Raw genomic sequence first — 20,209 nt, forward strand, 5'->3', positions numbered from 1 at the left:
ACTCCCTCAAATGAGCAAAGGAAAAGAGTCAGCACCTGGATAATATAATGAATGACATTCAAAGCCATATTATCGGAGCTCCCAAAATAATTAGAAACCTTATGGCCAGATCCAAAGAAGGACTTACATACTGAAGACTTAGGCAGCGCAAAGGCAGTTAAATTCAAAACAATGACCTCAAAATATGATTCTTATCTGTCATCAAGTTACTAAAAGGAACTTTAGATAGGGGTGGGGTTTTTTTAATGACTATGTAATTGCTTTCCTGTGACTTAACATTGTTAACTCCATGCAAACAATATTGACACCGCACAAAAATTAAATAAAACCCCCTGTGATTCAGTCTTACCTTCCTGATGCCTTCAGAAGGGTTCGATACACAATTATCTGCCCCATTATTCTTGCTGATAGTCCTCCACAGTTCAGCAAATGTGTTATCCTGCTCCAAAGGGTTTGTCCCTTTTGCTTTAAAGTATTCATACACTGCTGAATCCCTGACTGTACCGTAAGATATATCCATTTGTTTGGACAGATCTTGAAATGTTCTGAAATTCAAGCAATATTGAGATATTAGTATTACACAGTACATTACCAAGATTTCATTCATTAAAAGGTTTACTTGTATGTCTGTCATTAGTCAGAAAGCACTTATCCTCACTGAGTAACATTTGCGTATCTCATTCTTCATCATAGAAGAAAACCAAGGAGTAATTTAATTGTATTGAGATCACATGAATTTAACTATACCCAAGCAAATTTTCGCCCCAGTAAAGATTTTTTTTTTGGACAGATAACATTCATATTAAATATTACAATGCCAAGTTTGCACAAGAATATCATGCAATAAAGACTTACTCAAGCACAGGAAAAACTCAGATTATAAATATGAACTTCCAGCCCCATCAGCATCACCAGAAATACTTTGCAGAATTCAGTGGAATTAGTTTGCAGTTACACCAATACTCCATCTGACTCCAAATCGATACGACTGTTTTAAACAAACAAATAAAAGTCTCGCTTCCAATTTCCACTAAGTCTCTCTCTCTCTCTTTTCACAGCCTCTCGTAAAACAGGCATTTTTCATTCACACACAGGCCTACCTTTCATTTACTCATCATACCACTCTAGAAGTGTAAATGGGCCTCAATGTGAGTGGCTGTGAACGCACCATTTATTTTCAAATTGCACAGAATGTAATTCACTCCTGTTTTACAGCCTTTTCTGCAGACAAAGGTGTAAATCACTGCCTGCATCAACGAAAACCAGGCCAAGCTTCAAAACACTTAAGGTGGCATCATTGCCTTCGGAAGAAGCATCCTAGCTGTTTTCCACCTTCACACATTCGCCCCCATTCCTGTGACTCCTTCCTTTGTCCTCAAGTATCGCTTCTGTGCAGTGCCACAATTTTTTTCATCTGCGCATACACACACACAAACACACATTTAACCACTGACCACCACATGCTGCAGCAGGGACCAAACCGGACCTTATAAATAATGGTTTATTTTATGTTTTATAAATGCATAACTTGATGTAACAATGACATGCTTCTGATATGACCAACTGACCAGCTGTTTGAGATCAGTCAAACGGAAGCAACCCTCCCCTGCCTCCCTCCGATTCTTTTTCCCCAAAACTGTCTTTCAGAAAAAGAAAAGTCCTCCTCAAAACACGCGAAAAACGCACTCATGCCACCTCCCACCTGCCTCCAACTCCTGGAGCCAGGAAAGCAAAACATTTTGCCTTGCAGCTCTCACAGAAGATTTCTTCGCAATGCTCCTGAGGAACCTTCCCTTGGCCCTGAAGCTGTTTTCCACAGCTGAAGACTTGTCACAGACAATATTTTTCTGCCACCCTCTTCCCTATTTCAACTGGGGGGATGCCACTGCTTACAGCTCACATCCCTGTAAGATTCCCTGCAATGCAATTTGAAGCAAAGCAATCTGGGCACATCCACAACACTACATAAAACTCTTCCATCTTCCAGCCTGTGTGTGGCCAAAAGAGTTGGGGTTGTTCAGCCTGGAGAAGAGAAGGCTCTGAGGAGACCTTATAGCAGCCTTCCAGTACCTAAAGGGGGCCTACAGAAAAGACAGGGAGGGACTCTTCATCAGGGAGCGCAGTGATGGGACGAGGGGTAACAGTTTCAAACTCAAAGAGGGGAGATTTAGATTGGATATCGGGAAGAGATTCTTTACTGTGAGGGTGGTGAAGCAGTGGAACAGGTTGCCCAGGGCAGTTGTGGATGCCCCATCCCTGGAAGTGTTCAAGGCCAGGCTGGATGGGGCTTTGAGCAACCTGGTCTAGTGGGAGGTGTTCCTGCCCACGGCAGGGGGCTTGGAACTAGATGATCTTTAAGGTCCCTTACAACCCGAACCATCCTATGATTCTATGATCTTCTCCGACACATCTCCTCCCAAGTTTGGCTCCAAAAGGGCCCCTTTGCCTGGACACCCCGCGTGGGAGCCTGCCAGCCCTGTCCCCAGAGCTGCAGCTCAGCAGGGATGCCTCTCCCACCCCCGCCAAAACTCTTCGAACTCACAAGGCTACTTCAAACAGTTTAAGTGGTTTAAGTTCTTAAATTGTGTTAAGGACTTTTTATCATTTTAAGCTGCTAAGCAGCTTTAAGTAAGACTGTGTGAACAGTTTTTCCCTTTATACATTGCACACTTGTGGATTTGGGCTAACTCTGGGAGTTGCATCGAAGCCCAAACCTCCTGTTATTTCCCTAGCTCTGTATATGGCACTTTGGTAAAGTACAAAATGAACACCCCGGAGATTGCTGGAAATTCAAAATTCTAATGAAAAATTAAGGAATTCGTGTTGGTTTTCTTTCTATGTTTAGCAATCCCAAAAGTTATACTCTGGTCTCCTAAATGTTTCCTGTACATGTCAGTGAACAGGACCATTTTTCCTCCAGTCTTGATCTAAATAATTACATGCTACATTTAGGTCCTTCTTTATTTTTTATGATAAGTTACTCATATTCCATGGAATTGCTTCCATCCTTGGGATGGATGATCCAGCTGTTAAAAGACACGTTTCTGTCTATTCTATGCACAAATGACAAAGAAAGGTACTCAATACACACAGGAGGGTTTCTGTGGCAACCTTTTTCACACCCAGTTTGGCGTACAGATTTCAGTGTGTGTAGGAGTGCATGTGTGGTAGAAGCACAGTAGCAGAAACATGTTTAGCTAATGTTCTTTAACAGAGCTTTCAGCTGATAACTTTACAAGTGCCTACTGCTCACGCTGCTCTTCTGTTTGAAAGTTTGAATTCGAGAGTTTGGATATTAAAAAAAAAAAAGAAATTAAACCTGCAATTTTAATAATGTCAGTATTTTCTGGATCAATTCTACTGCCTTTACTGCTGTGGAAGCTTTTTGTCAGAAATATGCCTTTTGTTTTAGCTAAATTGTACTTTATTGACAATCAGTACTTTTGTTTTAGCTAAATTACATTTTATCGACAATCACTACTATACAAAAGCACAGCACATCCTGCTTTCCAAGCAGCACTTTTTCTTCAATTCTCTAAACATCACAAGGAAAAGCATGCAAATTCGGGGTTTAAATCAAGTGCTTTGCTGGTCCAATAAACAGATAATCAGTACTGGTGGCAGGGAGGGAAGCACAGCCTTTGCCTGGGTGTCGGGAGCGAGACAACTACTGCCCCTTTACCTGGCAGAATTTCCTTAGAAGAGATAACAAGGAGTATTGCATGCCCTAAGGATTGCATGTGCTTTTCTTGCGGTGCCCCCTTTGATGTATTATATGAACAGCCGCTGACACAGGAAATTCTCTGTACTGTGGCACCATTGGAAATGTCTTGTGAGAGAGAGAGATGATCACCGAAGGACAGAGTGAGGGTCACAGCAGGTAACCAAGCTTACCATCAGTTCCTTTAGCATAAATTCAGAAGGACGGTGACTGTTTGAGTGAGAAAATAACCTTATGCCTTTACCAAATGGCCCACTTAGCCAAAAAGCTCCCTCAGAAATTATCCTGACAGGGAATGCTCTAGACCACTGTTCTTACTCGGTATAAAAAACGTCTCCATACTGTCTTTCTGTGCTGAAAGTGGAGGCAATGCTTAGCATCTCCATGGCCAGGGAAGTGATCGAAAGATCTGGGCATGGCGGGTATGGTCACATACATAAAAGACACCGAATGGAGAGTAGTATCTTCTGGCTTTTACAGGATGGATTAAGATAATCACAAATGCAGGTTTTAACTATTGGTATTTTAACTCCCTCAGATCTGCCATCGCTAGACAAAATCATTCACTGCCACATTTCGGATACTGGTTGTATCTTACAATTGTGTCATTCTCTAAAGACAGCTGCTGTCATTGTTACTACACTTTATTTTTGCAACCAGCCATTAGCTGGGCCCATCTTCAGCAGCTACTCAAATTCTTGGCTCACTTTCTTATGGCAAAGATTTCATGCATTTAATATATAAAATTATTTGCAACAAAAATGTGTAGCATAACAAGATGCCCCATTAACCTTACCACCTCAATTATTGGATCTCACAACCCATTAAGGACTCTCTGTAAGTGTGATTAAAGATAAAGCTTAGTAAAGCAGAAAAAGCCGATGTTCCTCACTTACAGTTATAGGAGCCGAACTTCAATTTGTAGATAAATACATCCACTGTGTGATTGCTGTAATAGGCAAGTACGTGTAAACCAATTGATTTAAGTAAATGTATCTGTGGTCAATCTAAACAAAAATGGTGTCTTTTAAAACTGTATTACCAGCCAAAATACTTAACATGTGAAGTTATGCCTGCTAGATAAATGCAACAATTGAGACATAATTTCCAGGGGAGCTGCAATTACTTCATGTAGAGTCAGCTGAAAACTGGACTTTCTGCTTGTTTTATTTTTTAGAAACACATTGACATAAACCATATGCTGCAGAATAAACAGTCAGGCAATAGCTGTACTAGCATTTATAATTAGACCTCTAGAAATAATTGCCAGAATAACAATACTGGTTACGTTACACTTTTTGGAGATGTTTTCTTACTAGTAAAAGATTCATGTAGCTGTAGATACCTAGCCTAAAAATGTGCTACCAGTATAGGTTTGTTTTACTCCAGAACTGCTATAAACCCAAGATTTTCTGGATGAATAATACGAACAAATCTTGTCTAAGTGCAGACTAAACCTGTCACTAAGTGCTTTGAAGTAACTGCGGATCAATTAACTCAACTGGAGTCATCAGGATCATCAGATGTGATCAAAGTATTAAAAAAACCAAAACAAAACAAAAACCTAGACAGGCTCCTGTCATTTCTAAGTTTTAAAAAAAATGGTATTTTCTTTCTTTTCATTGCAACTTTTTTTTTTTTTTTTAATATAAATAAAGTCTTTAAACAAAGGAACAAGGAAAATAGGCAAAAAATACTTACTGAGTTTTTCCTCATCCTTACCATTCATTTTTTTAAGTTTGCAGCAAGCTGCACCCCTGGACTCCGGTGTATAAAGTCTATGACTACAAAGAAGCCAATCAGCTAGCATCGCGGTGTCATGCAGCACTGATCTTTTACATTACAGTAATAACCGTAGCATTTTATCTTAACTTCAGCCTTAGAAAAACCATAATGGGAAAATCCTGACAGCTCCTTGATTCAGAGGTAGTTTCTCATTAGCATTCACAACTGCCTGTGTTCTGACACTGTAAAACTGGGGATTTTTCCAGTCTGTTATTACTTATGGGAAAATAATATTTCAGCAGTTTCTGAATCCACAGTACTATTTAAAAATGATGCAAGATTTTTCGTACTTAGCTCCTGTTCGTTTGCCTGCACATATACAATTACAGAATCACAGAATGGTAGGGGTTGGAAGGGACCTCTGGAGATCATCTAGTCCAACCCCCCTGCCAGAGCAGGGTCACCTAGAGCAGGTTGCACAGGAACGCGTCCAGGTGGGTTTTGAATGTCTCCAGAGACATCCCAGTGCTCTGTCACTCTCAAAGTAAAGAAGTTCTTCCTCATGTTTAGGTCATGTTATGCTCAAGTTTGTGCCCACTACCTCTTGTCCCGTTGCCGGGCACCACTGAAAAGAGCCTGGCCCCATCCTCCTGACACCCACCCCTTTAAGTATTTATAAGTGTTGATAAGGTCCCCCCTCAGCTATCTTTTTGCCAGACCGAAGAGACCCAAATCCCTCAGTCTTTCTTCATAAGACAGGTGTTCCAGTCCCCTAATCATCTTTGTAGCCCTTTGCTGCACCCTCTCCAGCAGTTCCCTGTCCTTCTTGAACTGGGCAGCCCAGAACTGGACACGGGAAATTTATTAGGAATAATAAAGCTTAAGGTTAGACATGGAAGTAGTGATCAGCTCTCTACTCTCGTTCTTTCACGTTGTGAGTACACTTCAGAGTAACCTCTCCCTTCACAGCACTACGTATGTTTTGTCAAACAATACAATATTAATAATTCCTCTCAACTAAAACTAATTAATTTTCTAAATTAATATTAATCCCTAAGTCATATACTGGCAGTAAAAAAAAATTACTGCTTTTTCCATATTTGGCAGAAAAGCTCTGTTCTTTTACCTAAGGAAGTCAGTACCCTGAGATTTTTTTGCTCAATGCAGCATAATGTTTTAGGTGATGGCTGCCATGAAGATAAAGCGTCCCAGAGATGATGAGACTTTTTAAGCTGCTCTACCGAAATGAAGCCTTAGAAATGCATACATAAAACGTATGGCACAAGTCCTAAATTTCTAAACACCTTGAAGCTACTTTATTTTTTTTAAAACTTTTTTTTTATTTTTCAAAAGCTAGGAATTCATGACATCTAAGTGTACGTGGAGTTCCTAACTATAGCTGTTTTCTCAACAGGATATATGGGAGCGAAACACGTGCTTTACACATTGGAAAAAAAGTAATCCCACTAAACATCTAAGTAAAAATAAAAGTAGCTGAATTGATTTGACAATCTTACACCACCAGTATAAGCCCAAGAAACACCTATGAGCTGAAACCTAGAATATAAAATCCTATCTGAAAAGAGATTCATTTGATAAAGTTATCACCAGTGGAAAGCAATGAATTGAAAGAGAATTCTGCCTACTGTGAACTTCAGAAAAATGTTCACATTTTGAGACATAAAATTGCTCACAACTACACCCTCCATGGATGTATTCACCAAGACAACAAGAACAAATGAGAAAATAATGTTTATTGCTGGTGACCACATCAGTCCACCCACTGAGAGACGGAGCTGGAAGCCAGGCAGGCTTTGCAGGATCAGCGTCTCATTTGTACAGGTCTCCAGCGAGGGAACAGTCTGCAAAACTGAATCAAGGTTGTGGGTGGCAGTGTGGTGGAATGGATAATTTCTGCATGAGCAGAAGATCCTTCCGTTCAGAACCCGAGTCCCGTGTATTTTCTATATCCATTTTGTGAAGCAACAAGGCAATGGATTTGAGCTTTAGTCCATTACTCACCGATGAACAATCTTTGGACTTTGGATCTCCAGTTTTAAGTATGATTTATGAATGAGTATATCGTGTCTTAAAACATCTGAAAATGAGTTCAAACTTCCACATAAAAACATTCTCTAGAGCTAGTCTATCCAAAGTTGAATAGTTTAAATGGTTGAAGACCAGGAAAAAAAAATAATCATCTGTTATGGATATTAATAGCCACTAGGTGATGATAGTCTCATTGACTCTGAGACTTACGTGAAAAGTTTCAGCGTCTTATTGAACCCAAGTTACAAAAGCACAAGCCCACTTGAAAATGGAATAAAGAATAGCAGTTAGTCCCCCTAAATATTAGTGAAGCCAACACTTAATAGGTCTTCAAATATACTGGAAAGGGCAATGTATTAGCTGAATAATGAGATAACATTAGAATTGATCTATCTTTAGCATCTGCAAACCTCAAAAGTAAAAACCCATCCAAAAAAAAAAAGTATTCTGACATATTGCTATAAATTTCCAACAATAGTCCCAGGTCCAAATAGGAATGTTACTAGGACATCTTAAACTGGATGTATGATAAATAACCTAAGAGATGGGCAATTTTAAAGATGATTTTTAGTGAGGCCAATAAAATTGTTCAAACTATTGTTAGAATGACAGTAGCCACAGAGAATATTAAAATCAAAGCAAGTTTATCTCCACATCTAATAACCTTAGACTTCATAAGAATTAGATCCATGGTTTTAATTTGTGCATCTCTTTGACTTTCTTTGAAACTATGAATAATAAAGCTGAGCTCTTAAATCAATCACTAAATTGCCAACTTCTCTATAGTGACATGATCAAATTCTGCGTTGTTCCATTTCGCTGCAAATCAAGTCACTTTAAACAGTCTTAATTCTGCCTCAGTGCAGTGTTATGCAGAGCAATGGGTTTCTTCAACAAATACACTAAGCAAAATCTTCACTTTACCAATAGAGTTAGCCCAGCAGAAATCGGCAGCAGTACTTGCATGCTTAGTATACAGTTTGCAGGATCAAGTCCTTTACCAGCAAATATATCATTCTATAGTTCATATAAAACTCATTTCATCAGCTGTCCATGAAAAATACCATCCACTTTATTCTAAACAAAAGCCTTCACAGAAAAAAGCCTCACGGGAGTTTCTACAAAGGAAGCCATAAGCACTGACAGATTAAACTACACTGAATCAATGGATTTGCAGCCCTTCACACCGGGACTAAACATTTCCAAATCACGGAAGGAGACAAACAGCACAGGCAGTTATGGCTATGTATGCACTCGCCATCATCAGTGGAGCAGGAACAGCTGCTACACAAGATTTCAAAGAAGCAGGGACTTTCCTCCAGTGGAAAAACCAATCAATTGGCATGTGTCACAGAACACGTTGCCATGCCAACTACATACTTTTACCATAGTTAAAACAAACAGTGGTTGAACTCCTCAGCAGGTAATGGGCACTACAGCAGCTGCTTATCATAGCAGCTGTTTTCATGGTCATTACTGCCAGTGTGGTGGCATCTATGAGCCCGTGTCTGGACTGGGACTCACCTTCCTGTATTGGGTGCAACAAAAAGCAAAATACAACATTCAGTTACGGATTTACTAGGGGAAGAAAGCTAACGCCAGCTTTATTTTTGCCACAAGAGGCACGGGTTTGCTACACACCCCCTGCGCCACGTGTGATGGCAACAGTTCTGTCACCCTTCCAGCACAGGAAAAGGACCCTCTCTCTCCTGCTGGTCCAAAGAAATTTCTTTTTTAGGGTACCCAGCATACCTAACAGGTAGACCAGTACTGCTGAGATCAGTGAAACTACTCATGCACACAAAAGCACACACTCGAGGGTTTCCAGGGTAGGAGACAAAAGTGTAAAAACTAAGTGAAAGGCAAAACAAAATGGCCAAATAATACGTACACAAAGTACTATAAGCACAGAACTTGTACAGCCTCCACAATGATTTTATTTCTTTAAAATGACATCCACCAGCCTCCGTTCCAACATGCAAAGGGAAAGACAAGAACACTAAGCTAAACTGTCTTCTAAATTCCCAATACAGCAATGCTTTCAGTGCAGACTGGGACTCTGTTCCCGCAGAGCTACTTCATGATTAAGTTGTATAAGAGAACAAACTGTATGTACACCCACTGAAATGCAAAGGCAGTCCAGCTATTAATAAATGATACATGAACATGTTTATGATTTTAATAGCAATTAATTACTAGCCACACACATTGTATTGGCAAAACATGTGTAGGCTTTGTGTACTTTTTCTAAGAGTCTGAGAAGCAGCAGGAATATGCTCTATTACCATCACTTGAAAGCTCACTTTTGCTTTACTGATCTCAGAGCAATCTGCAGTATTTTTGCTAAAGTCAAAGAAGTGTGGGGAATGTAGGACAAAAATCCATACAACTAGGCTGTGTCCCATTGCTCACAGAACTTCATAATATCTTCCAGTGATTTATTTAGGAAACATGCCCATTTTCAAAAAAAGACTTAATAGTTTTTCTGCCTGCGAGATTCAACTTTGGATCCAAAAATCAAACAGGATTCTCATCATCATCAGTAAAACAGGTTCTTCTGTAAACAAAATTAGACCTCTGGTTATTCCTATCCATTGCTATTTCTAAACGATGCCCTCAGGACCACCACAGCAACTCCAGTCATCTGCAGTGATCTGCACAAGTGTGACTTGACTTGTCGCTGGATCACAGAAGTTCATTTTGCCTAGAGCTGACACTGGCTCTGCTCCAGCACTGCACGTAAAGAAATCTGTTAAACAGCTAGAAATAAGCTAAACATCTCCTGATTGCCAGTCCAATGTCTCTAACTATACTTCCAACCTTCCTCTCTTCCAAACCTCCTCCAGGCAATAAGAGCAAAAGTCACTTAGATTGCCGATTTTTCCATTAACTAGGTGGGGGGTTTTTTGTTGCTTATTTGTAATAAATCTTCTCTTTCCAGATGTCCTGTATTTTCTGCATTGTTACCACATGAGAAAGAAACCGTGATGGTCCTTACAGCAGAAGTTACAATTACTTTGCTTAAAAATATTTTTAAAAACAAACAATAGCATAACAAGTAAATCCATTACTAGTGGTAGCGACAGAAGCTAGTTTCCGAGGATTTGCATCTCAAAGTTGGATCCACTGGTGCCCAATAGTTTGTGATGTCTGGATGGTTTCTCTCGTGGCTGGGCATTTATGATCGCGTGTGAGTTTATCTCACGTCTAATTGAGGGAGTGAAGTCTGGAGGCAGCCTTTACTTTATATTTACAAGGGGCATTTACAGGACTCTTCTTCACCACCCTGTTTTTCCATATTTCTAACAAATACCCTTGAAATATTACCCAGTTTGGCCACCATGTTTGCAATTAAACAATAGAAAGAAATAGACTGACAAAGAGAAATTTAGAGTAATCACACTGGAGTTTTTTTAAGATTTTTTTTTTTTTAAGATGTGTCCTTTACCCACACTCCACATTCCATTCAACAGTGAGGAGGAAATTAAAACACAAACATCTCAAGAGCTTGTGGCCTGTTTGAGGGAAAGAAATACATCATCTGGACTACCTTTACATATTTTTTTGCTTTACTTTTAAACCACTTTGCCATTGTGACCTTTCTCTGAGTACCTTGAAGGGTTAACATGTTAATTAAAGCAAGGTATTCTATGCCTTAAATTATTAATTAAAATAAAAACTGCAGCTGGTGTTTAACAGCAACTCGGTCCCAACAGCAGGTTTTAGTCACTTCACCTAAATCAAACATATCATAAAGTTGGCATGAAAATCATATTGTCTGAATCAAACACATCTGGCGACTGACACACGCTTTTAACTATAATGAAAATAACAAACTACCTCTATTATTTATGCAGATGCACTTTAAATTGTTTGCTACGCTGATGTCTTCTATCACTCACATTTGGAAGCTAAAAATCCTAATGAAGATTAATGATTAAGATCCAGAGGGAAGAAATTGCTTTCTTCCTTCTCAACTGGTGTTATAAGTACTGCTACCACCGCCATTCTGTTTTGCACTCAGATGACAAAGAGTAGCTTTTTAATTAAATAGAGTGGGGAACAGATAAGCTTGGATCTTGGTGCTGGCTTATAAAGTCCTTACTCAGGGCGAGTGGTACTTTATACTGTGACTGTTAGGATATCATTATACTGTGAGTAGTTCCATTAAAGTCCATGAAATCCCAGTGTGGGATAAGGTCCTACTCAACTCTTTATTAATTTTTGATTTATCAGGAGCTGTGGCACGCTGCGAGAACGAGGATCTCGGTGTGGAAAGCTCTGGGCTGCTGCCTGCACCAGTGTCAGCAGTCTCATAGCCAGCACGCAGGGGCTGGGTGAATTCACATGGCTCAGACCTGTCAGAGGTACAAAGTGATGCTGGAAAACAGCTTCACACCCTTCCCTTACCACAGGGAGTAAAGCAGAAGCTATCGATGTTGACAGAAAGAAGAGACGAAAACAGAAGGGCTCTGAAGAGGCATCTTGATTGCTAGAACATGTGCTGGGTACTCCTGGGAAATCAAAACATAGGGCTCTTCATTAATACTGAAAGCAGATATAGCATTCATCAGTTATTATTGATGTCTAAAGTGCATGCATTACATATGCATATTTTAAAGTCTGGAGGCCCACTTGCCTGTTTCTCAGAGGACCCAAACTACAAGCGCTGGGTATATGGTGTGCTTCCCACCTCATCCTGATGTACAAGGAGGGAAACAGAAAGAGAGACCTTACCCTTTTGCCTCTCTCTCCTCACCCTGAACATGAGTCTCGCCTGGATACCGAATCTTCTACTAGAAACACTGACAGCACTCCATCAAAACAACTAGCTGTTCCTTATATTGAGATCAATTAGTTTATTGGGTAGCCTAATTACATACCTTGAATATGAGCTTGGAAATTGCATTACTGCCATGTGAAGGAAACATAGTAGTTAACATCCACCCCATTCTGACTGATGGTTTTCTGCTCTTTTTTAGATAGATATGACTACTCATAAATCAATTAAATTAAATCAGTGGCTTATTCTCCTAGGCTGGTTTTAATGGTTTAGAAGGCAAACAACTTCAGTGCATGTGATTACATTTCTTTTAATGGAACTTTGGCAGCTGTATCAAAATAGCTTTTCTAAGGCAACACCCTTCTCTCCCTCATCTCCAGATGAGTCTGGAAACGCTCCTGTGTTACATTATATGGGGGCACACGTGCAGAAGAAGAGAACATTGCTCAGTAAGGCAGGTGAGCCCAGGACGTGGAAAGAACACATGCAATCCCAATCCTTCCCTTAGCAACACAGTATTATTTCCAGAAAAGTTTTCTTACCCTCTAGAAAATCTTTTGCAACACAGGAACTAAGAACTAATAGGAAAGTGCTTAGGGTAATAAAGAGTAGCATCTTAGTTTCCAGAGAAAATAAGAACCCCCAGCTCCTTTCCTTCCCAAACACACATAACCTGCATCTATTGAAAGTGGGTTTGCTGGGTTTTTTTCTTTTTCTTTTTTTTTTTACACCATCAAGAAATCTCCTGATAAGGATATTAAATTTTTAAAGCCTTTTCTTTAAATGGCAAGTTTTCCACCTCATTGCAAGATGGTCTATAAACATTTTAGAATCTATTTGAACAACTTTTATTTCAGAAGACGAAATACCATCCTATGTATCATTTAAGGTGTTAAGAGTTTAAGGTGTGAGAAAGAATGATCTTCTATCATGGAGGCATTTATAAGGGGAATGGCTACTTCAGATTTGAATGAAAATGTCAAAGAGAAAAGTAATCACATTAAAAGTGTTTGCAAGATGATAGAGCTCACCATCCTGAGGGCGAAAAAAAAAAAGAAAAAAAGCAGGAGTAACAGCATAAATATAATAGATTTCAAAAGACCAGACCTCAACAGACTTAAGGCACTGGAGGATAAAGTCTCTTGGGAAACTGATTTAAAGGATAAAGGACTACAGAAGGGCTGGCAATTCCTGAAAGAGACTGTGAGGAACCTGAAAACCAAAAAAAAATTTTTCTAAGTAATTATAAGAGAGAAATGTAACCATTTGAGTCAATATGCATACATCGTACAAATGCACGGGAGGAAAAAAACCCAACAGAGAATCAAAAATAAATCCTCCCCACAACACCAATGAATCCAGCTTATATGATTTAAGACATTACTGCACAAAGCTGTTTGCATCATGCCTCAACTGAAGCCCCTGTGTCCACAGCAGGGATGTCAAAAAGACACGTACCCCAGCTATCTCGTACAAAGTTACATTTCTTAATTTATGGCTGATTTCATCAGCACAAGATGAAAGAGACGACAGTGCACTGAGCTCACCAAAACTCAAACTCTTAACCTCACAACATACAGCGTAGCCATGCTCAGTCTTTAGTCTCTGAAAGAATGGCTGCTGAGCTTTGCTCCAAGAGATCAGCTTTTGAATTGATTGCATGAACTGAACTTTTAGCCTATACGATCATTACTTAATTTTTATTGCTGGCTATTAATTGAAACCTTGCAATGTAAAAGACGAATCATCTAAGTGGAGTACAGGACTGGCCATAGCACAGTGACACTTGTCAGTGTTAACCAACCAACCAACCAACCACTGCTCTGGGAGGATGGCTGGGCGAGCATTCTTCCTCTGCTCCTGCTGGCAAGTTACCTTCTTTATCCTCTTCTCCCTCCATCCAAAATAATCTAAAGAAATAAACAATTCAATGCATGTTCCTTATACTCACAGTCATCCTGCTGACACTGAATATGTGACAATGAGCAGAAGGTGGGAAAATTACTTTCCTGCCAGGAGGCTGGGAAATTCTGGTGCCTAACCACTGTGGTACAAGAATGACAGAACCGCTACTCGCATGGAGATGTTGGTGAGGAAATGTGCAAGATGAGAAGACTTCTTTTTTCCTTTTTTTCTTTTTTTTTTTTTTTTACATGAGCAAATGAAGCATTTTCCAAAAGATGCAACAGATTAACAGAGTTGGAAGCTCACGTATGTCCTGTCTGAGCTGACAGCAAGTAAGCAAACAGGTACAGCTTTCCCTTCTTACAAGTAGGTACACCTACTTTCAACTTCATCTCATCATTTCACAGGGAGTAACTCACTGTGACAAAATGCTTACTAATAATAATATGTCCCACTGTTACACTAATGACTCCGACCAGCACAGGTAACAGTATAAAATACACAAAATTTTACAGGTGTTCTGCGTTTTCCAGCCAGCTGCTTCACTAGAAAATGTCATGAAGATACTTTTTTTTCATGTTCTACCTGGCTTCCCACTTTGAGGGTCTTTGTTCAAATACGCTTCTGACAAAAAATACTAGTGTTTTTACAGGAGTGAAACTCAAATACTTGAGCACACTGGCCAGCCTGCTTTAACAGCTGTTCCGCACCCAGAATCCATTTCCAAAACAGAGTTCACCATGAAGTTTTTCTTCCTACTCCTGATTTTGTCCTTAAAAACTGGTGGGCTGAGGTAGTCTTTACAGTTAAGAGACATCTGAAGCTTTAAGGCCACCTCTGTTTGAATTGCTGTAGTAATCATTGTTTTGCCTTTTTAATATCCTGTTACATTAAATTTCATTATCGGTTCATATAAGACATTAAATTAGCTTCTTTAGAGAAAACAATAGAAATATAAATATGCTATTGGCCAAAAATCTTCTATTACTGCATTTTGTATTGTTTATCCCTTAGGAGCCAAATAGAAAGTAAAACCCTACAAAACAAGCCATAGGTACTATCCTTGAAATAAAAAGAAACCACATAGTACAGCAAAGAATGCTGAAGTCAGAGGCCAATGGGATTTAGTGTATGCAGAAAGCGTACAGCTACTCTATTCTATGGACAGACAGTGAATAACCGGTATTATAACATGAGAAAATCTGACTTAAAAGGTGACTCAATCTGAGCTGAGAAGAGACTGCGTATCAGATCTCAGATTTGAACCAATCCATGTACGTTTTCATGGGCTGTCACGAGGGTTGCTGCTCTTGCTAGATTTTTACCCTTCCAACGCAAAAAAAAATAATAAACAAAAAATCATTTTATTACCTGCACAGATGGTAGATTTTGCTAACGTCATATCCAAATCATTTTCTTCTCTAAACTGTACATGCATCTGAATGTCAATGCCTCAACCCACTTAAGTCACAGAACTTCCCAGTAACAAGAACAAATGAAGTGATGTTATAAGATAGCTGTCGTAAAAGTAAAGTTGACGAGGGTGTAGAATCACAAATCTCTTAGTTTTCCATTAATGTCCAATATATGCCACATTTTTATAATCACAGCTGGAGAGATGGAATGCAAGCTTGATTTTCAGCTGTGCATTCTCCTTTTTCCCCAGAAAAAATGTCCTTGGGAAATATTTGCACTTATATGCTTACCTGCTTGCTCAATTACAGGAGTAATTAGGAACCATTTTAAACCGCGGTTGAACGGCATATGCCAACATTCAGAAAGCTTTTTAAAAGGCTCCAGACTTTGTGAAGTCCTGGGTTTGCCAGAAGCACCCACTGGGCAACACCATCAATGAAAGTGAAATGAAAAGATGGACGGCGGGGGGGGTTCTAGCACTGGCAACGCCACAGTGCCTTGTCTTGAACAGTGCCTGAAGGCAAACGCCTGGCAAGCTCTGCCCTTGAGCACTGCTGCCCTGCTGCACAGGCTGCAGTGCATCACCCATGACATCTCCTCCACGAGGTCTAAACAGGTAATTTTCTAGAAAGAAAATAAAAGTTTTGATTTTTTTGTCTTTGCTCATTCACTCGCATCTTTCTTACACTCTTTTTTAGCCTTCGTTTTCATGGATGAACTTAATCTAGTTATTTAATGATTGAAGCTTTTGCTCACAGGCATTAAATAATAATCACGATAATTATTTTTTATCATGCTCATTCATACGTGCCTCCTGCCAACGTGCCTGAGGTGCTGCACAGACACTGCAAAACATAGTACAAATGGAACATAACAAAATTAAACATAAAAAAAAGAAAATCCAATGAAATATTTAGAAAGCCATGTATGATATTAACAACAGAAGGGCTGTTTTCACACACAAGGAATTTCAAGGCAAAATCACTGCAAATACAGAAGGATTCCTGTGAGGTTCTTGCTACCAACCCTATCAAATCCACTTAACTACAGCAGATGAAACCTTTGTTCGTTTCCCTCTAGCTGGCATCTTCAAAATATTTTCCTCATTTTCTTTTAAAATATATTGAGATTGTTTCTGGTTTGTATGCAACCCAGAAAATCTATCTTTTTTGATACCCGCAGAGCTATTATAATATGGTCGTTTCTGGCCATCGTCTTTAAAGCAGCTAAACTGACAATGTGCCATATAAGATATTAAAAAATGTTTGCTCTGTTGTATAGAAAGGCAACTGAGGCAGAGAGGAGGCTAAGCTTGCCAAGATCAAACAAAGCCTGTGGTAGAAATAAAATTTGTACTCAAGTCTTCCAAGTGCCAGACTATGACCCCAACTAAGCTGCAGTAAATCTTCAGCTGTCACCGAAACACATGAAGTTTGGGGATTAAAACGCAAATAAAGAAATCCCGAATCATGAAACAACAGCTGTGAACTTGAAAGCAGATATAACATGCGTTTGTAAGCAGTCCACAAATGCGTATATATAGATGCCTTTCAAAATATCCATAGCATGTGCAAATGTTAACGATCAATTTGTTAAAATCTTAATTTTAAACCCTTTTGAATTTGCAAATAGCCTACTTCCTTATGTCCTATTTTTCCTGCATGATTCTTAACCTCTTGTCAGGCAAGCTCTCCTAGACCTGAGCTTCAGAGTATCTGTGCAGCTACTGAACTGCATGTAGTCTGCTTGTTAACAAGAAATGAAGCTGGAAGTTAAGTCACTGCTAATTAAACTCATAATTACAAATGGAAGGTCAGACAGCAGATCCAAGGGCTGTTTGAAAATGTAATAAGACAAAAGAAAGAACAAACTCTCATGTAATAATTCAGCCCTTACTTGGCAGACTGACCCATTAGAAGACTTCTCAACTGCATACAGTTCTGAAGGCAAATATTAGAATAATAAATGCAAAGCATTTGGGTTTAAACAAGTTTGTCAAGGATTAGCACAGGCTCTAAACATTACCTAGATTTCTATTTAAAAACACAAATTAAGAATTAATCATTTACAAAGCTAGAACATGGATCGCGGCCTCCTAGCCTGAGCTCCAAAGTGGTTGCCACCAGCACATTCGCAGAAAATGCCTTCTCCTTTACAACACCTTGCTCTTCTGCCCACGCACGGTTGGGAAATCTGCTTGATGGTTCACTGTCCTGCCTGTGAATCTCCGCGAACATGGAATTCCTGAGGTAATGACTATATTGACTTTGCTCCCTTGAGATGACATTGGAGCAGAGACAAGATGAGAAGAGCAAAAGAGGTAATTTGGACAGAGGGCTCAAAGAAACAGAATTAAAAGAGCAAAGGGGTGCAGAAGAACCAGCCTCTAGCAACTGGAAAATGGAGGATAGCTGGGGAAGGCTCACACTATTTCCTGCTGTCTTTGACCTCCTGAAGGGCCAGAGGTTTTGATGTGGGTCTCAAACTCCACGTTCTCACCCTCCATATTGCCCTGTCACAGGGGGACATGATGGGCACTCAGGACGCGTGAAGAGCAAGGCAGCACAAGCAGCCATGCCAGACCACAAAGCCAGTGCCTCTCCCCGTTATCATGCTTATGAGGAAGCCCTTGAGGGTGTGGGATAACCCGAGGAGAAGATTTTTGTTCTTTCCAAGACAAGCACATTTCTTACACTGGATGCGGGCTTCAGGACAGCACAGCACTTGGGAACCCATTTGAGATTTAGGAAGTCTCTGTCAGGAAATACAGAAATACAGGCAGCATATCAAAGCTGCTTTCTGCTGTGCCTCCTGCTCTAGGTATTTCACCTCTCTGTGAGTCACAGGCAGTCCCTGAAGCTCGTGGCAGGGTGGAAACGCCTTATAAGTCTTGCCAATACCACAATTTAAAAAAAAAAAAATCCCTCATCAGCAGGCTTTCATCTGACGTGCTAATTCTAAAAATTTGCCTTCCAACAGTTCAACTTTGCTTCAGTGAATGTCTCACCAAGCCCTTTCTAATAAATATAATTTATGATTTCTATGACACACTTGTTTTGCAGTGAAATTGTGGAGGTAAGGATCACTGGGTTGATTGACACCTAGTTATTCCATCAAACGTACTCCTATTCCACTAGTCACAGACCACACATGTCAAATTTGATGCTGAAACAACTTTCATAAGGCATTCTGGAGGGGGCTTGAGGAGAAAATCAGTCTTGTAATGAAAATCTTAACTACGTTGCAGCTATTGCAGCACCATAATACTATTTTCTCTCCTGCTGGCAATTTAGCAGCAGCCGTACTGAACACCAGAGGACTTTCCTATGGAGAGAGAGATAACAGCACACATTTACAGAGAGGATGGGGGGGCTGGTTTCTTAACAATGGAAGTACACACAGATGGATTTGGTAGTTCTCAGCTGGTGAGCAAATTTTCAGCTATAACTCATTGTGCCTCTTTGGGTGGGAAAAATGGATTTCAAGTAAGTATTCCTTTATGGCCCCATGAAAGATATAATATAGGCAAGCTGAGTGGCAAATTTAGAAAGGCAAAAATAGTCACTCCACACCATACGATGCTGAAGCTAAGTAGTACGGGGAGCTGAGAGACCAGGCCACAATGCATTCATGTACGGCAGTAACTTACTTCCTCAGGAAAAATATTTATTCTAAGTCTGACCCAAAATTTTGTACGATGTTTCTCCTAAAGAATGAGGACATGAAAATAACTTCATCATAGCTTCGAAATGGATGAAGGCTCAACAGAGTTTCCAGAGAACCTATTCCTTTACCCCATCCTAAGGGACTAGCAGTTTTCGATAAGAAGGTTTAGTCCAGATCTCTCTCTCTCTCAGAGTAGCAGGATCTCAGGGAGATTCTGCAAAATTTGTAAAATAGCCACAGGCAAGCCAAGCCAAGCAAGTCCCTTAATTGGTTCAGTTATGCCAACCAGTAAGCAAATCAAAGAGTTTTCTCACAGCGACCATTTCAGATTATTTGGGGGATGATTTGGGTGCCTAAGCCGAAGCATCCAAGACCACTTTAGACACTCCAGGCAATATGAATACTCCACATTGTGGCTGACACCACCTAATAGAGACTTCTGCCCTTATAGCCAAGTAGCTGGAGCACAGGCAGTGAAGCTTATGGCAACTCAAATTACTTTACACATTTCTGGTTTGGCACCTGAATGACTCTGCTGGTGTTTGCAGATCACAGTGGAGTGCTTTCTTCCTTTTGTATCCTCACCTTGTACAAGGGGATGTGGTATTGGGAACCTGAAAAGTGGCAGCTCCAATTAGGTATAGAAACACATTTAATTATAACTCTTCAGCTGCCATCTCTAACAGGAGAAGGGCATCTGGGCTTTAAAGCCCCAAAACAACACCAAGCAGCTCCTTTATCCAAAAATCTTCTTCCCCTCCCTCAAGATCACTAGCAATGCCCTTTCATTTAATAAGAAGGGGAATCAAAACCCCTTGTAAATGTAAAAGCTCAGCCTCAAAGGCCTCCTCTAATAATTCATAGTTCTGCTCTTAAACCCATCTCTCTCTGCAGATTCCTCACCGCATTTCACCCCAACTTTCATCCGCTGAACTTTGCTGAGT

The 20,209-nt window shown here is 39.9% G+C and overlaps 1 protein-coding gene across 1 annotated transcript in view; it reads right to left on the minus strand.

The window, feature by feature from the left end:
* The window catches only part of GRID1 (glutamate ionotropic receptor delta type subunit 1), a 549,473-nt gene that overhangs the window by 27,508 nt on the left and 501,756 nt on the right, over nucleotides 1-20,209 (minus strand). The window contains exon 13 of the mRNA XM_054207026.1: nucleotides 350-545. Within this exon, the coding sequence (XP_054063001.1) occupies nucleotides 350-545 (196 nt within the window). The remainder of the gene's footprint in view (nucleotides 1-349; nucleotides 546-20,209) is intronic.

Source organism: Rissa tridactyla, chromosome 6 (genome assembly GCF_028500815.1).
Source record: "Rissa tridactyla isolate bRisTri1 chromosome 6, bRisTri1.patW.cur.20221130, whole genome shotgun sequence".
Lineage (NCBI taxonomy): Eukaryota > Metazoa > Chordata > Aves > Charadriiformes > Laridae > Rissa > Rissa tridactyla.